At 36.2% G+C, this 12,578-nt stretch overlaps 1 protein-coding gene across 1 annotated transcript; it reads right to left on the reverse strand.

Moving 5' to 3' along the window:
• Window positions 1-929: 929 nt before the first annotated feature.
• LOC129315409 (uncharacterized) lies at window positions 930-11,073 on the reverse strand. Its single transcript, XM_054959068.1, has 9 exons — window positions 10,766-11,073; window positions 6,094-9,066; window positions 5,929-6,015; window positions 3,888-4,040; window positions 3,600-3,763; window positions 3,106-3,253; window positions 2,904-3,026; window positions 2,322-2,409; window positions 930-1,369 (listed from the first exon to the last, which is right to left on the reverse strand). The coding sequence occupies exons 2-9, from the start codon at window positions 8,842-8,844 to the stop codon at window positions 1,176-1,178; spliced, it is 3,708 nt and encodes a 1,235-aa protein (XP_054815043.1). The 5' UTR covers window positions 8,845-9,066; window positions 10,766-11,073; the 3' UTR covers window positions 930-1,175.
• Window positions 11,074-12,578: the final 1,505 nt, after the last annotated feature.

Below are 12,578 nucleotides of genomic sequence, written 5' to 3' on the forward strand. Positions count from 1 at the left end.
CACATGCACAAAATATCTTATTTATAAATTATAATCCTGAAAATGATAAACTATAAGAGTTGATAAATGATTCATTCTTCAATTTAGTTGATATACATCTTGTAATCTGTGATAAGTAAATTCTTTTATAAGTGAAAGAATATTAAATTGTTAGTGTCTATGCCTTTAAATTAAAATATATATATAATTTTGCATTAGAAATTTCAAGGATTTAGAGTGTGTATATGGAAAAAAGTTCACGCCACAATGCCATTCACGAAATTAATGATTAAGAGAGAATTAAATGGTTAACATGTTCAATAAATGGTATACCTTTCTTGGCCTTTAGGCTAAGATCATGTGCTTAATAAATGGTATATATTTTTTATATCGTATTTAAAAAATACTTAGTATGTATGCATAAATATTTTTTAATTTTAATAGTTCTTGTCAATCAGATTGTATTCATTAAACTTATCAGAAATATTCCACCCAAGATGATGACTTTGCTGACACGGTAATAAATGCAAGGAAACTTTACATGGAATTTTACTTTTTAAAAGATTAAATTTCACCCATCACAATCCAACATCCCACTCACAAATTTATTTCAAATTACTATTTCTTAGTTTCCAAGTAACTTATTTAAAAATGCTTCTTTATTTTAATTTTGTGTTTGCTAGAATAACAAAAATAATATTTTTATAGTAAATTAAAATTAACTCTACCACCCAAAATATCCAACAATAATTTGAATGGTCCTTACAAAAGATAATCACTCCATATTCATTCTTTTAAGATGAGGATAAAATCCATATACGGTTTGCAGCACCTGAACTTCAATGCGCATTCCAAACTGATACTTTGGGATTTTGCTGGGCAATTAAAAATAAGAGAAATGAAAAAATGAATTATTATAATTATAAGTTCATAAAACTAGCACCACCTAGTAGAAAAGGGAAGAAAGGGCGTTCATTAAGGCTTCTGAAGGAAAAAATAATAAACCAGTCAAGAAGCAAAACTGAGCTTCTTTGAGGAAAGTTAATATACAAGAAAAAATTTGATCAGCTAATAGTATTTGGCTAGCCACCACCTCTAATATAACATCATACATCCTTGAAGTATAACCAAATGCATCAAAATCTGAGAGTAGAGAAGATCTCATACAGTATCAGTATCATCGTCCAATGATCACCTCATTTGGTTGGCTTGTGAGGCTGTGATTTGGTTTGGGAAGCAGAAGCAGACATGAACCTTAAGCGACAGGCTATTTCAGTGAAGGATGGCCTGGTTGCAGGGTTGGGTGCCCAACATTGCTCCATCAGTGTCCTCCATTCAGCATCACAAGAACTTGGTATTGTTGGCCTCAATGTGTTATTTACAATCCCACCTGCTTATTCAACAAAACTATATAAGGAGAAAGATAACGACAGTAATAACAAGTCTTATTCTACCTAGTAAGGTCTGCTATATGGACTACTCGATATCATTGTACTTTATCAACTACCCGATATGGTTGGTATGATCAGCAGAGAGCAAGCATGCTAGTTAAAGGCCTTTAAAGCCAGTGTCTCCTCTCAAACGCCATAGAAACTAAACTACAATTAGCACCGTTCTGTTAGCTGCTACTTATGCTCTATAAAGTAACACCCTAATTTTCTATATGTTACAAGAATGTTTCCATCCAAAAGGAATATCAGATTTATAGCATTCCTGTAAGAAAATCAAGTTGTTACTTTAGAAAGCATGAATGATAATTTTAAGAAGTGTCATGGCATCTTATTCATATGGTTGTTGAGAGGGGGAATTTAAAACATCTTTCTAACAACAAGAAAAGTAAGCTGTAACTTTAGGGAAGATCTAACCCCCCCCCCAAACAACCAAAAAAAAAATCCCAAAAGGAAGAAGAAACTTTAGGTAACATGAAAAATATCACCAAGTCCTTATTTCTATGGTCTTTGATAATATTTTGATTTTTAAGGTCTGAAGCTGTATTAATGAGTCCACCAAGGTCATCTTTTCTGTACACACACACACACACACACACACACATTCACGTTTATAATTAAGTTTTAGCTCAGGAGAAGAAAAAAACAATTCCCCGTATATTATTACAGAGTTGTCAGCGGTGAATCATGGCCCCAAAACCAAAATGGCTTAATAGCTGATAATGAATGAAAGGAGACAATATTTAAGATAAAATTTATAAGATCCTTAAATCTATTAAGAGGTTACTTAAATAGAAATGTAGAAGCCTATTTCAAAAAGATGCAACAAGATTTTTTTTGTATCTCAATCCATAATGGAGAGAAGATAAAGAAAAGCATTGAAAAAGATCGCACCTATGATTGCACCATAGTGCATATTGGCATATGGCTCCTCACCGGTCAAAATCTCCCATAATACTATGCCAAAGGAGAACACATCAACCTACAAATCAAAAGCATTCTCAGCTATCAACAGCTGCAAGCAACATAAAAGTAAAGAAAGCCAAAGACAAAGGATAGAAATAGGAAGATAAACTGAAGGAACCATCTGTTTGGATGATCATAAAAGAGATGAAAATTTACAGCATATGAGCAAAAGTTTTTTATACTTTCACCAAGCTTTAAAGCTGTTATCTGAAGCGACAGGAGTGGAAGAATAAAAATGAAATACAACATTTCAAGAAATACATGAAATAGGACAAAGTGCCGGTCCAGGTTAAATTTACTCAAGCAGATAGAATTAGACAAGAATTTCATCTCAAGACAGAAGGTAGGTTGCTAAGAACTGGACTGGCAAAGAATGAATTTTAAATAGTTGAGACTTAAGAGATGGACAAATTCCAACATCTAGAGGTAGAGCTATAAACAGTTAAATTATATGGATCCCACTTCTTTGCAGTGCTACTACAGAAGAGCATTTCATGAGATAAGACTTACCTTTTCTGAGACTTTGTTGCTACTGCCATTCAGCAGCTCTGGAGCCATCCAGGGAAGGGTCCCCCGCACACCGCCAGAAACCAATGTATTTCGTTTAATTTTTGACAAGCCAAAATCACCAACCTGAGAATAAAATTTCTCAGTTTTCTCAACAGTTATAGACATTAGGGAAATTGTGGAATAATAATATCGGCATAAATACCTTGCATATTGGCCTCACAGGGTCTTTCAAGTTCACAAGCAAATTGTCACATTTCAAGTCAAAATGCACAATATTTTTTGAGTGCAAATACTCCATACCAAAAGCTGCATCCATGGCAATTATAAGCCTCTTGCGACGATCTAGATACCTGCAATCAAAATCATGATCAAATCCTTGGAGATAATCTATCTAGAAAGCATGAGATCATCACACAGACACGTTCATTGACATGAAAATATTAGTTTTCATGGCTAAGGCAGCTACGTGATTGTGAAAGCTATACTAACAAACAGAAAAATGGTTTGGCTTCCATCTGAGAGACAATGTTGTATTAGCTTATGACATTCACTTTATTAAATGTAAGGAGAAACTGAGGTAGTATGCCACAATCAGGTAATATCACAGCAGTATTGCACGAACATAATTACATTTTGAGTTTACAGGTTGAACGAACTTGGTGAGAGAAATATATTAACTCTATCTGGATCCATTACCTATCCTTGCGAAGTAATACATGTCTAAGAGAACCATCTACCATGTACTCTGTCACAGTAGCCATCGTTCCTCCTGGTCCATCCTGGACTACACCATAAAATGCCAGAACATTTGGATGATGAAGCTTGGAAAGAATGTCAGCTTCCCGCCAGAATTCTACAGTCTGAGAAAAGAAGCAATTATCATCAACTCTCATGCCTCAAATATATATACCATTCTCGTTTATGTAGTTTCCTTTAAGCTAAGACATCATAAAGAAAAGAAAGAGCAAGCCATCCAATAGTTACCAGTCTCTCTTGCTCAGATGATCTACCAGTGAAACAGATTTTCTTTATTCTTTTAATGGCAACATCGGTTCCTCGCCATTTTCCATGATACACAGTTCCAAAGGTTCCAGAACCCAATTCCTTCAGTTCTTCAAGATCTTCATTATTTATGACCTACCAATTGCAGGGAGACAAAACTCTATAACAAAACATGAAGGTTTGAGACCAGTGATTAAGATAACATAGATATACAAAGCCTGTCAATATTTCTACACACTATAAAACTTTACTTTTATTGCCTTATTTTCCTTAAAAAAACCTATTGGTTTTGCTTGATGAGCCCAACTTATTAATTTTATCTCCGTTTTTAGCTGTCTTTGGAGGCAAGTCTATGTTACACATCATAATATTTTTCTATAAGAAAGCCCTTATTTCATTGTAAAAGTAATTATTCCTAGACTTGTGCTTGACCATTTAAGCTTTTAGATGAAAAATATCAGAAATAGTGCGATATCAGGTACTGGTTAAATAAGCAGTCTATAAGTAAATTTCAGCACAAGTTATTGTTGAGATATAAACAAGGTAATAGTGAGCCTGCACATTTATTGACCTTCTAAGCCCATTGGATTTCATGTTGAGAACTGAGCAACCTTTGTACATAGACAAAACCATCCTCATATCAAAACTAAACCAAAATAAGCTTCTAAAGTGGTTCTTTGACAATGCATGTCAGCATGTGCGCTTCTTATTTGCAAGAGTGTTCCACAGCACAAATGTTCCAAGAATCATATATATTAACATACATACTCTAAAATTTTGCTCACTCTATCAAGACACAGTAATTTGGAAGTGAAATTGGGAGATCAAATGATACTTCAAGTGAAAAAGTTTAAATATTTGGGAGCCATTATTCAAAATGATGGCAAAATCAATGGGGACATTTCACATAAGATTTAAGTTGGGTGGTTTAATTGGAGAAAGCTAAATGAGTTATTGGCGACTGTAAGGTGCCTAATAAACTTAAAGGAAAGTTTTATCGTACTACTATCGAACTGGCTATGTTATACAGTAGTAAATGCTGGGCTTTAACAGGACAACAAAAACATAAAGTTGGAGTAGCAGAGATAAAAATCTTACGATGGATGTGCAGACATATACGTAAAGATAAAATTCGAAATGAGTACGTATGCAAAAAAATGAGGGTAACACCTATTGAAGAAAAAATAGTAGAAAATCGTTTGAGACGGTTTGGGCATGTACAAAGAAGATCGCGAGAGATACCAGTGAGAAAAGTGAAACATATAACTTTGAACTCTGTTAAGAGGGGTAGAGGAAGGCCTAAGAGAACACTCTTGGAAGTTATTGAACGCGATCTCTCAATTAATAATATTTCTAAAAACTTGATAAATGATAGAGCACAATGGCGTCTTGCAATCCATGTAGCCGACCCCACCTAGTGGGATAAAGGCTTGTTGTTGTTGTTGTTGTATCAAGACCCAATATTTGCCAGTAGCTAAAAAAGACAAAATTCATTTATATTATCAACATTCCAAACAAGTAAAAAGATATCATGACTCTTAACATTTGAGTCTGAAAAATACTAAAGAAGATCTTCCACCATCTATAGGTTTCTCACATCATTAACGCAGTATAATTTGTAAGATAGAGAACTTCAATAAAAAAAAATCTTCCAAACATATTTCAAAATTTAGGGCAAGAAATCTGAGAATTAAGTTAGCACATAACGGAATGCCTATATAAACTCTTATTACTAGAGAGATGTCCTAGATCTGAATGCTTATACTTCAAGAAGAAAGCGGATCTGATGACTAGTGTGATGGCTTAATAAAAATCAAGATGACCACAACTGATCCAGCATCCATCATGCATGTAATCCCCATAGCAGATCAAGGAAATTGATGCCCCTACTATTGTTGTCGACTAAATTCATCCTCAATTTCTATCAGAAACAAATGGTTCACATAGAATAAAAATTTTGCTACTGACATCTTGGATTAAATAACATATTATGGAAGCACTGCCACATATACGAGCATCATACCTGTAAGTGTAAGGTACTAATATCAAAACCTCCCAGAGAACGATCAAGTGAAGGTAGATCGCTATTTCTTGTTTCAAACTTCCCATCCTAAAGTAAAGTCATAAAAAATTTTGTCAAAATAAAATCAGATCACACAGATCCCGAAACAAAAGAACCACCACATACCTCATAGTCTGACTCTTGAGCTCTTGAGTTCACTGTAGCATCAAACTGCATACTTTCTGTCTCCTTCACATGGGAATGATCATAATTAGACCGCAGAAAAGTGGGTTCTGTTCCAATCATTCCATGAAAACCCTTTTGACTTTCTCCATCAAAATTGAGATGCAAATCTGCATGGTCTATAGATGCTTCATCAGCTGTTAGAGGTGTGACAAGGTGAGTTTTATCACCACCTACATTTCCAGATTCAGGTGAAAAACCAAGAGGATCCTGGTCAATAAGAGAGCTGTTATCTAGCTCTTGTGCCAACTTCCCAAAATATGACCATGACTTAGGTTCATGGTTTTCCATGTTTATGCTTATACCCACTCCAATACTACTCAGTGGATGTAGACTGGATGGGTCCTCCGCAAGTACTGCTTTAGTATACATATCAGAAAGCAATTCACGAGGAAATCGATCATCAATATCAATAAGAATGTCAGCCTGTGCTTGTTTGGGAAGAGCATTTGATGAAAAACCTTGAGAAATGTCTTCACTCATGTTCCCGGTCAAAGAAACAGGTAGTTCTTGCACCACAGAATCATTATTCAATTCTTTCCCTGAACTATGACCCCAATTAATCCCTGGAAGATGAGATGTTAGTCCATCATTGTTCTTAAAATTGGGAACCTGATCCAAAGCAGGAAAATCTGATTTAGAGTTTTTGTTCTCTTCAACCAGAGGTTTGCTGTGGTTATCTTCAAAGTAACTATCAGTCTCGGACATAATAACCTGATCCTCATTTACCATCACTTTACTTCCTTCATTGTTTGGTAATACCTGCTTCAACTCCACATCCACAAGTTCTGAGAGTTTTGACTTCATATGACTGCTCATCTCAGGCAACAGTTTGTGCATCTGTAGTTCGTTAAGCCCATTAACAATGACATTGCCATCCACATACAAGGGTTTTGGTGTGGCACTTGAATCCTCCGTTAAATTATACTGATTTCCATCAGGCAAGTTGTCACCAGATTCTGTGACTGAATACTGTGAGTTGATGTCAGAAAGTAAAATTGACACAGGAAACTGAGAATCATAAGTGTCATCTGACTTAGCAGATCGATTCAGCAATTCTACTTGCTCCCTGGGAGTTCTTTCAGAATAAGAATAGTAAACTCTTTTAGGCATCGGAGGAGGGTGAAGACAACTTAAATCAATCATCCCATTGGATTGAGAATCAACATTACCAGCACCAAATGCACTGCCAGATGTGGAAGGGGCCTCTTTATGCTCCTGGTGCTGCTCCTTTTTCATTGATAGCAATGTGGGCAGATTCCACTCAGGCATGTTGACTGCAACCGTTGCTTTGTTTACATTGCTTCTCAAGAAATCATCTTTTGGTTGCATGGGAACATGGGATGGTGTTTCCGAGGATAAAACTTTTGCAGAGTTACTTCCTTGTGGAACTGAACTATCACCCAATTTTTTCACCAGCATTGCTGGTATTTCTGAATTCAGTACTTGCAATACGTTAGGAGAAGAACCTTCATTCAAATTCCCTTGTTGATTTATCATCCCATGAGAAAGCATAGCATTGGAAGTCTCTACGAGAGTAAAGTTTTGAGAAGGATTAAGGCCATGGTGAATAGGATATTGACTAAAAGCCTCCCCAAGGTGCATCATCTGGTCTCTGTAGGGAGGATAGGTTTCATGAGCATTTGAGGAAGTTGGGGGTATTGATTCTGAAGGCTGAATAGTTGATGGTGAGTCATAATTCCCAATCAATGGACCGTTGCTGGCACCCATAGATTCTACAGGAACTTTCTTAACTTCCCTCTCAGTATTTTGCCTGACCAGTTCTTGTACATCATTTGCTGAAGAACTCGCACCAAGAAGAATTGAGTTGTTTCTTGAACCAAAGTCCATGCCATTAACAGCAACAACAAACTGGACCTCAGAATCATCACCCACACTACTGAGACCAAATTGTGCATCATCCAAATCATTCATTGAGAATAAAAAAATTCTAAGCTTTTGTGATCCTTCTCTACCTTGTGGATGATTACATTCCTCCATCATATTCTGCAAATCTTCATCAGATGACACAGAGACTAAAGCATCAAGATCTTCTCCAGGAAGCTGATACTTAATTACATGAGTTTGATTATATATTAACAAAGATTTCTGCATAAGCTCCTGCCAAAATATATCCTTTCTTATTCGGATAATGCGTGTTTCACCTCCAACATACCTTAATTTCCCATCACCAGGTCGTGGTAATATTCTACCACCAAAGCTGCAAAGGACTTTCATTGTCATTGATGAGCTATCAGAACTTCCACAAGAGGCATGCCCATGCAAAATTCGACCATTTTCCCGATTACATGAAGCTCTTGGCATTGATTGAATTGACCCATAATTGCATCTGCCTCCATGTAACAATGCATCCTTTCCATCATACCCTTTTGGATCCCTGCCAACCATTTCATGCATAGAAATATCTGATCCACTTTCACATCCTGCGTGACTAATATGACCTGTTGTAGAATTGGGATCACCAACATTGGAAATTACAGGCTTCCTAAAATTCACCCTATCTCGCATAAATTCAAGTGCAAACTCCTCACCAGTCTGTATGGAATAATTAAGTACAGGTTTAACTTCAGATGTATTAGGGGCATATGATCCCCTACTGGTATGCATGCCATCCAGATCGTCCTGCATTACTGACTGAGATGAAGGCTGGATGCCATCATATCTAGGGTCCATCTTATAGCATTTAAGCTCTTTGGAGATGATGGATAATACTTTCAAAGAAGAATTTAAATTTTAATTACAGATAAAATCATAAATAAGATCTATATTTTAGCGACTGATCAGCTTCAGTCACTATACAGAAATGTGAAGAAGCATCTACAATCTTGGAAATTCTCAGGAGTCAGGTCCCACTTTCATCTTTCCAAAAAACAACCTATATGTAGAGCAATTGACCTGTGAACATAATGGAATTAACTTGGAGCATCGATTTCAGATGGAAAAGAAGTCACTGTATGTTGTTTCAACTTTAAATGGCAAGCAAAAAAACAGAACAAAGGCCAATAGACTTATTAGAGAGATATTAAACTGCTAAAAGTGATACCACATATCAGCAGCCTGGACTGTTAGCTAATTACCATTAAAGTTAAACTTTGTTATAAATAATTTATAAATCATAGTAAAGAAAGAAATGTTACTGACTTCAACTGCAAAACTGAATGATAAACATGGGTTGCAGAACGATCAATGATCCACTTGATGGCTAATTTTAGCTTCCTTCCATGGCTAAAAGGAAATCACATCATGGGAGAGTGGACATGAACTGGGTATAACCTCTAGGAACTCTACATAATTAATAAGATGCTCATAAAAAACTGATGAGACTCTAGTTAGCCTATGGATCTGCATCTTCTGGATGAGTATAGGGCATCAATCATAACTTATATTTGTCCGAAAATTACTTCTTTTTTCGGCCAAAGAAGTCAGAGAATTACTTTATGATTGCCTATTTATAAAAACTATTAGTTTTCTTTATTAACTCATTTTCAATATGTTAAAAATAAAACCCAAAGGGAAAAATTTTAATAAACCCTAGAACAAAATTATTTCAAGAAATTGAAAACCAGCGAATTACTTTATTTTGTTAACTTTTCTTTGAGGAAACATTCGAGTAAGTATTTTCTCTTTCCAATTAACAAAACCAGCCTTAGCCATGAAAAAAATTGAAGAAAGGAAAAAAAAATGGATCCCAACGGAATTACTAATGCTGTGCCATACTGCCACATGTCACATACAGCAGAAAGATGCCATATCCTTTGATTCATATGTTCTCAATCTAAGCCTAGATATTAATCTATTCATCTCTCTTTCACCACTTCTATACTTAAAAAACAAAGGTCTATATCCTTGCTTATCTTATTGTATTGATTTATCCATTGTCTTGTCATTTTCAGAGCCTGGAGAATTCTCAAGTTCATTTAGGCAAGGCTACCAATTGAAGCAGCAAAATGCTAGGTTAAATGATAATAGCCGGACAGAACGGGCCTTCTGTAATTGACAGCACCGTATAAGTTCATAGACCAAAGGAAAATATGCACGTACATTAATAAAAATATCCCTGTTTTTAATGCCCAAGTAAGAACCAAGAAGCAAGCTAAAACATAAATTACAGACATCCGGCCATGAAAATATGATCCTGGAAATTTGTAATCTCTGCACGAAATTACAACCCCATGTTCGAATGAACTATTTATAATTACAAGTGCAAATCTGACTGCTACTAGGGATAAACCATTTAGTTAAAGAACAATTGCAGTTAGCAACTAAGTCAAGAATCGAGATCACCACAAACCAAAAAAGTGGACGCGTAACATTCACTATCATCATATAAGAGATATATCATTCACCAGAATTAGCAAACTTGACCATCATCTTGACTCAAGAAATCCAAGAAACACAATCAGCTTCCTTTCAATAAAGCACCAATATTTAATCTGTCGTACACTCCTACCATACACAACGCAACCATTTAAATTATACGTTTAACAATAAATACATTGTCGTGTCATCTACAGTATCAGTGATTACTAGTTAACACAAAGGGAATCGCAATACACCGCAAGACTAGATAGACTACGAAACAGAATCGAAATACCTGATTAAGGAACAATTTTCTCTTCTTCATTGTTCGAGCTCATGGTCATACGTCAAACGCTAAGGTTCAAGGTGTGAGGAAGGAAGAGCAAGTTCCGCATCCGAGACAGAGCGTTTATGCGAAGAGCAAAAGAACCCATCTTTAATCTATATCGCTTTCCCGCATTACGTTTCTTCTAGACTCAATCTACTTCTTCTTCTTGCCCAGAAGAAAAACCGAATCTACTTCTTTATCTGGTTCAATGTCTTCAAAACAGAATGACGGCACTTCCACCCGCTTAGCCTGTGGCACCACCACCCTTCTTTTCGTCTTGCGCTGAAATTATTTATTTCAGCATTTTGTCGAAATGGGAAAGTGCGATCGAATTCCTAAACTACCCCTCCTGACTCATCGTTCTTTTACAAAATGCCACGTAGGAACACCGTGCGGTAGGATTCGTAGGACACCGCACCGCCCTGGGCAATACGCTTTAAAATCAAAATTAATTAAATTAGTGATGTTTGTTTCTTATAAACAAGATGGGGACTCCAAAATTTTCTTATAAAAAAATTAAAGGTACGTTTGAAGGTGTATGATGAAATGAATTCAAAAATGGTCGTTAATAAAATAGAATGACAAGAAATGAAATAGGATAAAACAAAATAAAACATTTCATTATATGAGAGTTTTATCAAAGGAATAAATGATTTTATTTAATCATTACTCCTTTTATACCACAATATAAGTCATTGTTGATTAATTTATGTTTTTAAAAAAAAGTTTGTTGAAATTTTGATTTTATAAGAAATTTCATTTTTTTTAACTATATCGTTGAGAATAATAAAAGGTTGAGGATCAAAAATATCCCTAAAGTGCACATGAAGGATTTTAAATGATCCTAAACTCAATTATGAACCATTTATACCACCTTAATTGCTAAGATTTTTAAAATTTTCACCCTATTGTTTTTACCATCAATTCTTATGTTAGTTAGGCTCACATTAAAATTTTTTAATATTTATTTATTATAAAATATTACATTATGGGGCCTACAATTTTTTTATATTTTTTCAATAATTTAAAAAATTTCTCTCCCCTCCACCTTCTCCCTCCCTCCCATCTCTCCCCTATCCTCTCTCTCTCCCCCTTCCTCCATATAGTCTCTCTCTCCTCTATCTTAGCTACAAGTCTAGCATCACCTCATCTCCCACAACTTGTCACTCACCGACCTCCTCAAATGCGTCTTGAACTAGTGCAACGTCAATGGCCTCGCATACTTCAGTTACAAGGCCATCCTTAACACCTCAGCTAACCACGTCTTGTTTATGGTACGGGACAACAGCTCTCTCCCTTCCTCTTCCTCTTTCTCCTCTCTCTCCTCCATTCAATCTCCCTCTCCACTTGTCTCCTCCACTTTCTCTCTCTCCCCTATTCTCCTCCTCCCCCTCCTCCCTTTGGTCGTCATCCTCACTGACACCATGATAGCTCCAGTGACTACTATGGATGGGTTGGACTTGGACAAGATGCACACACGCTTGCTCGCATTGCCACACTCTTCTCCCCCCTCCTCTCCCTCATGGCCTCATTAACTCCCCCTCTACTCCACCACCTCCCTCCAGAACCAAAACAATGTGTGTGTGTGCATGTGTGTGTTGAGAGAGAAAGAGAGAGCATGCGTGCAAGGCAAATGACTCCTAATAAGAGAGAGAAAGCTTGAGAAAGAGGCCGCTATGGCAGAAATGAAGAAGAGGGTGGGGGAGGAGAGAAGGAGATGAGATAGAATGAAGAGACAGGGGAGAGTGCAGATAGAAAGCATGCTCTATTTTTGCTAAAG

This window comes from Prosopis cineraria, unplaced genomic scaffold (genome assembly GCF_029017545.1).
Source record: "Prosopis cineraria cultivar Desert tree isolate PC_DT_omini unplaced genomic scaffold, ASM2901754v1 PC7, whole genome shotgun sequence".
Taxonomy (NCBI): Eukaryota; Viridiplantae; Streptophyta; class Magnoliopsida; order Fabales; family Fabaceae; genus Prosopis; species Prosopis cineraria.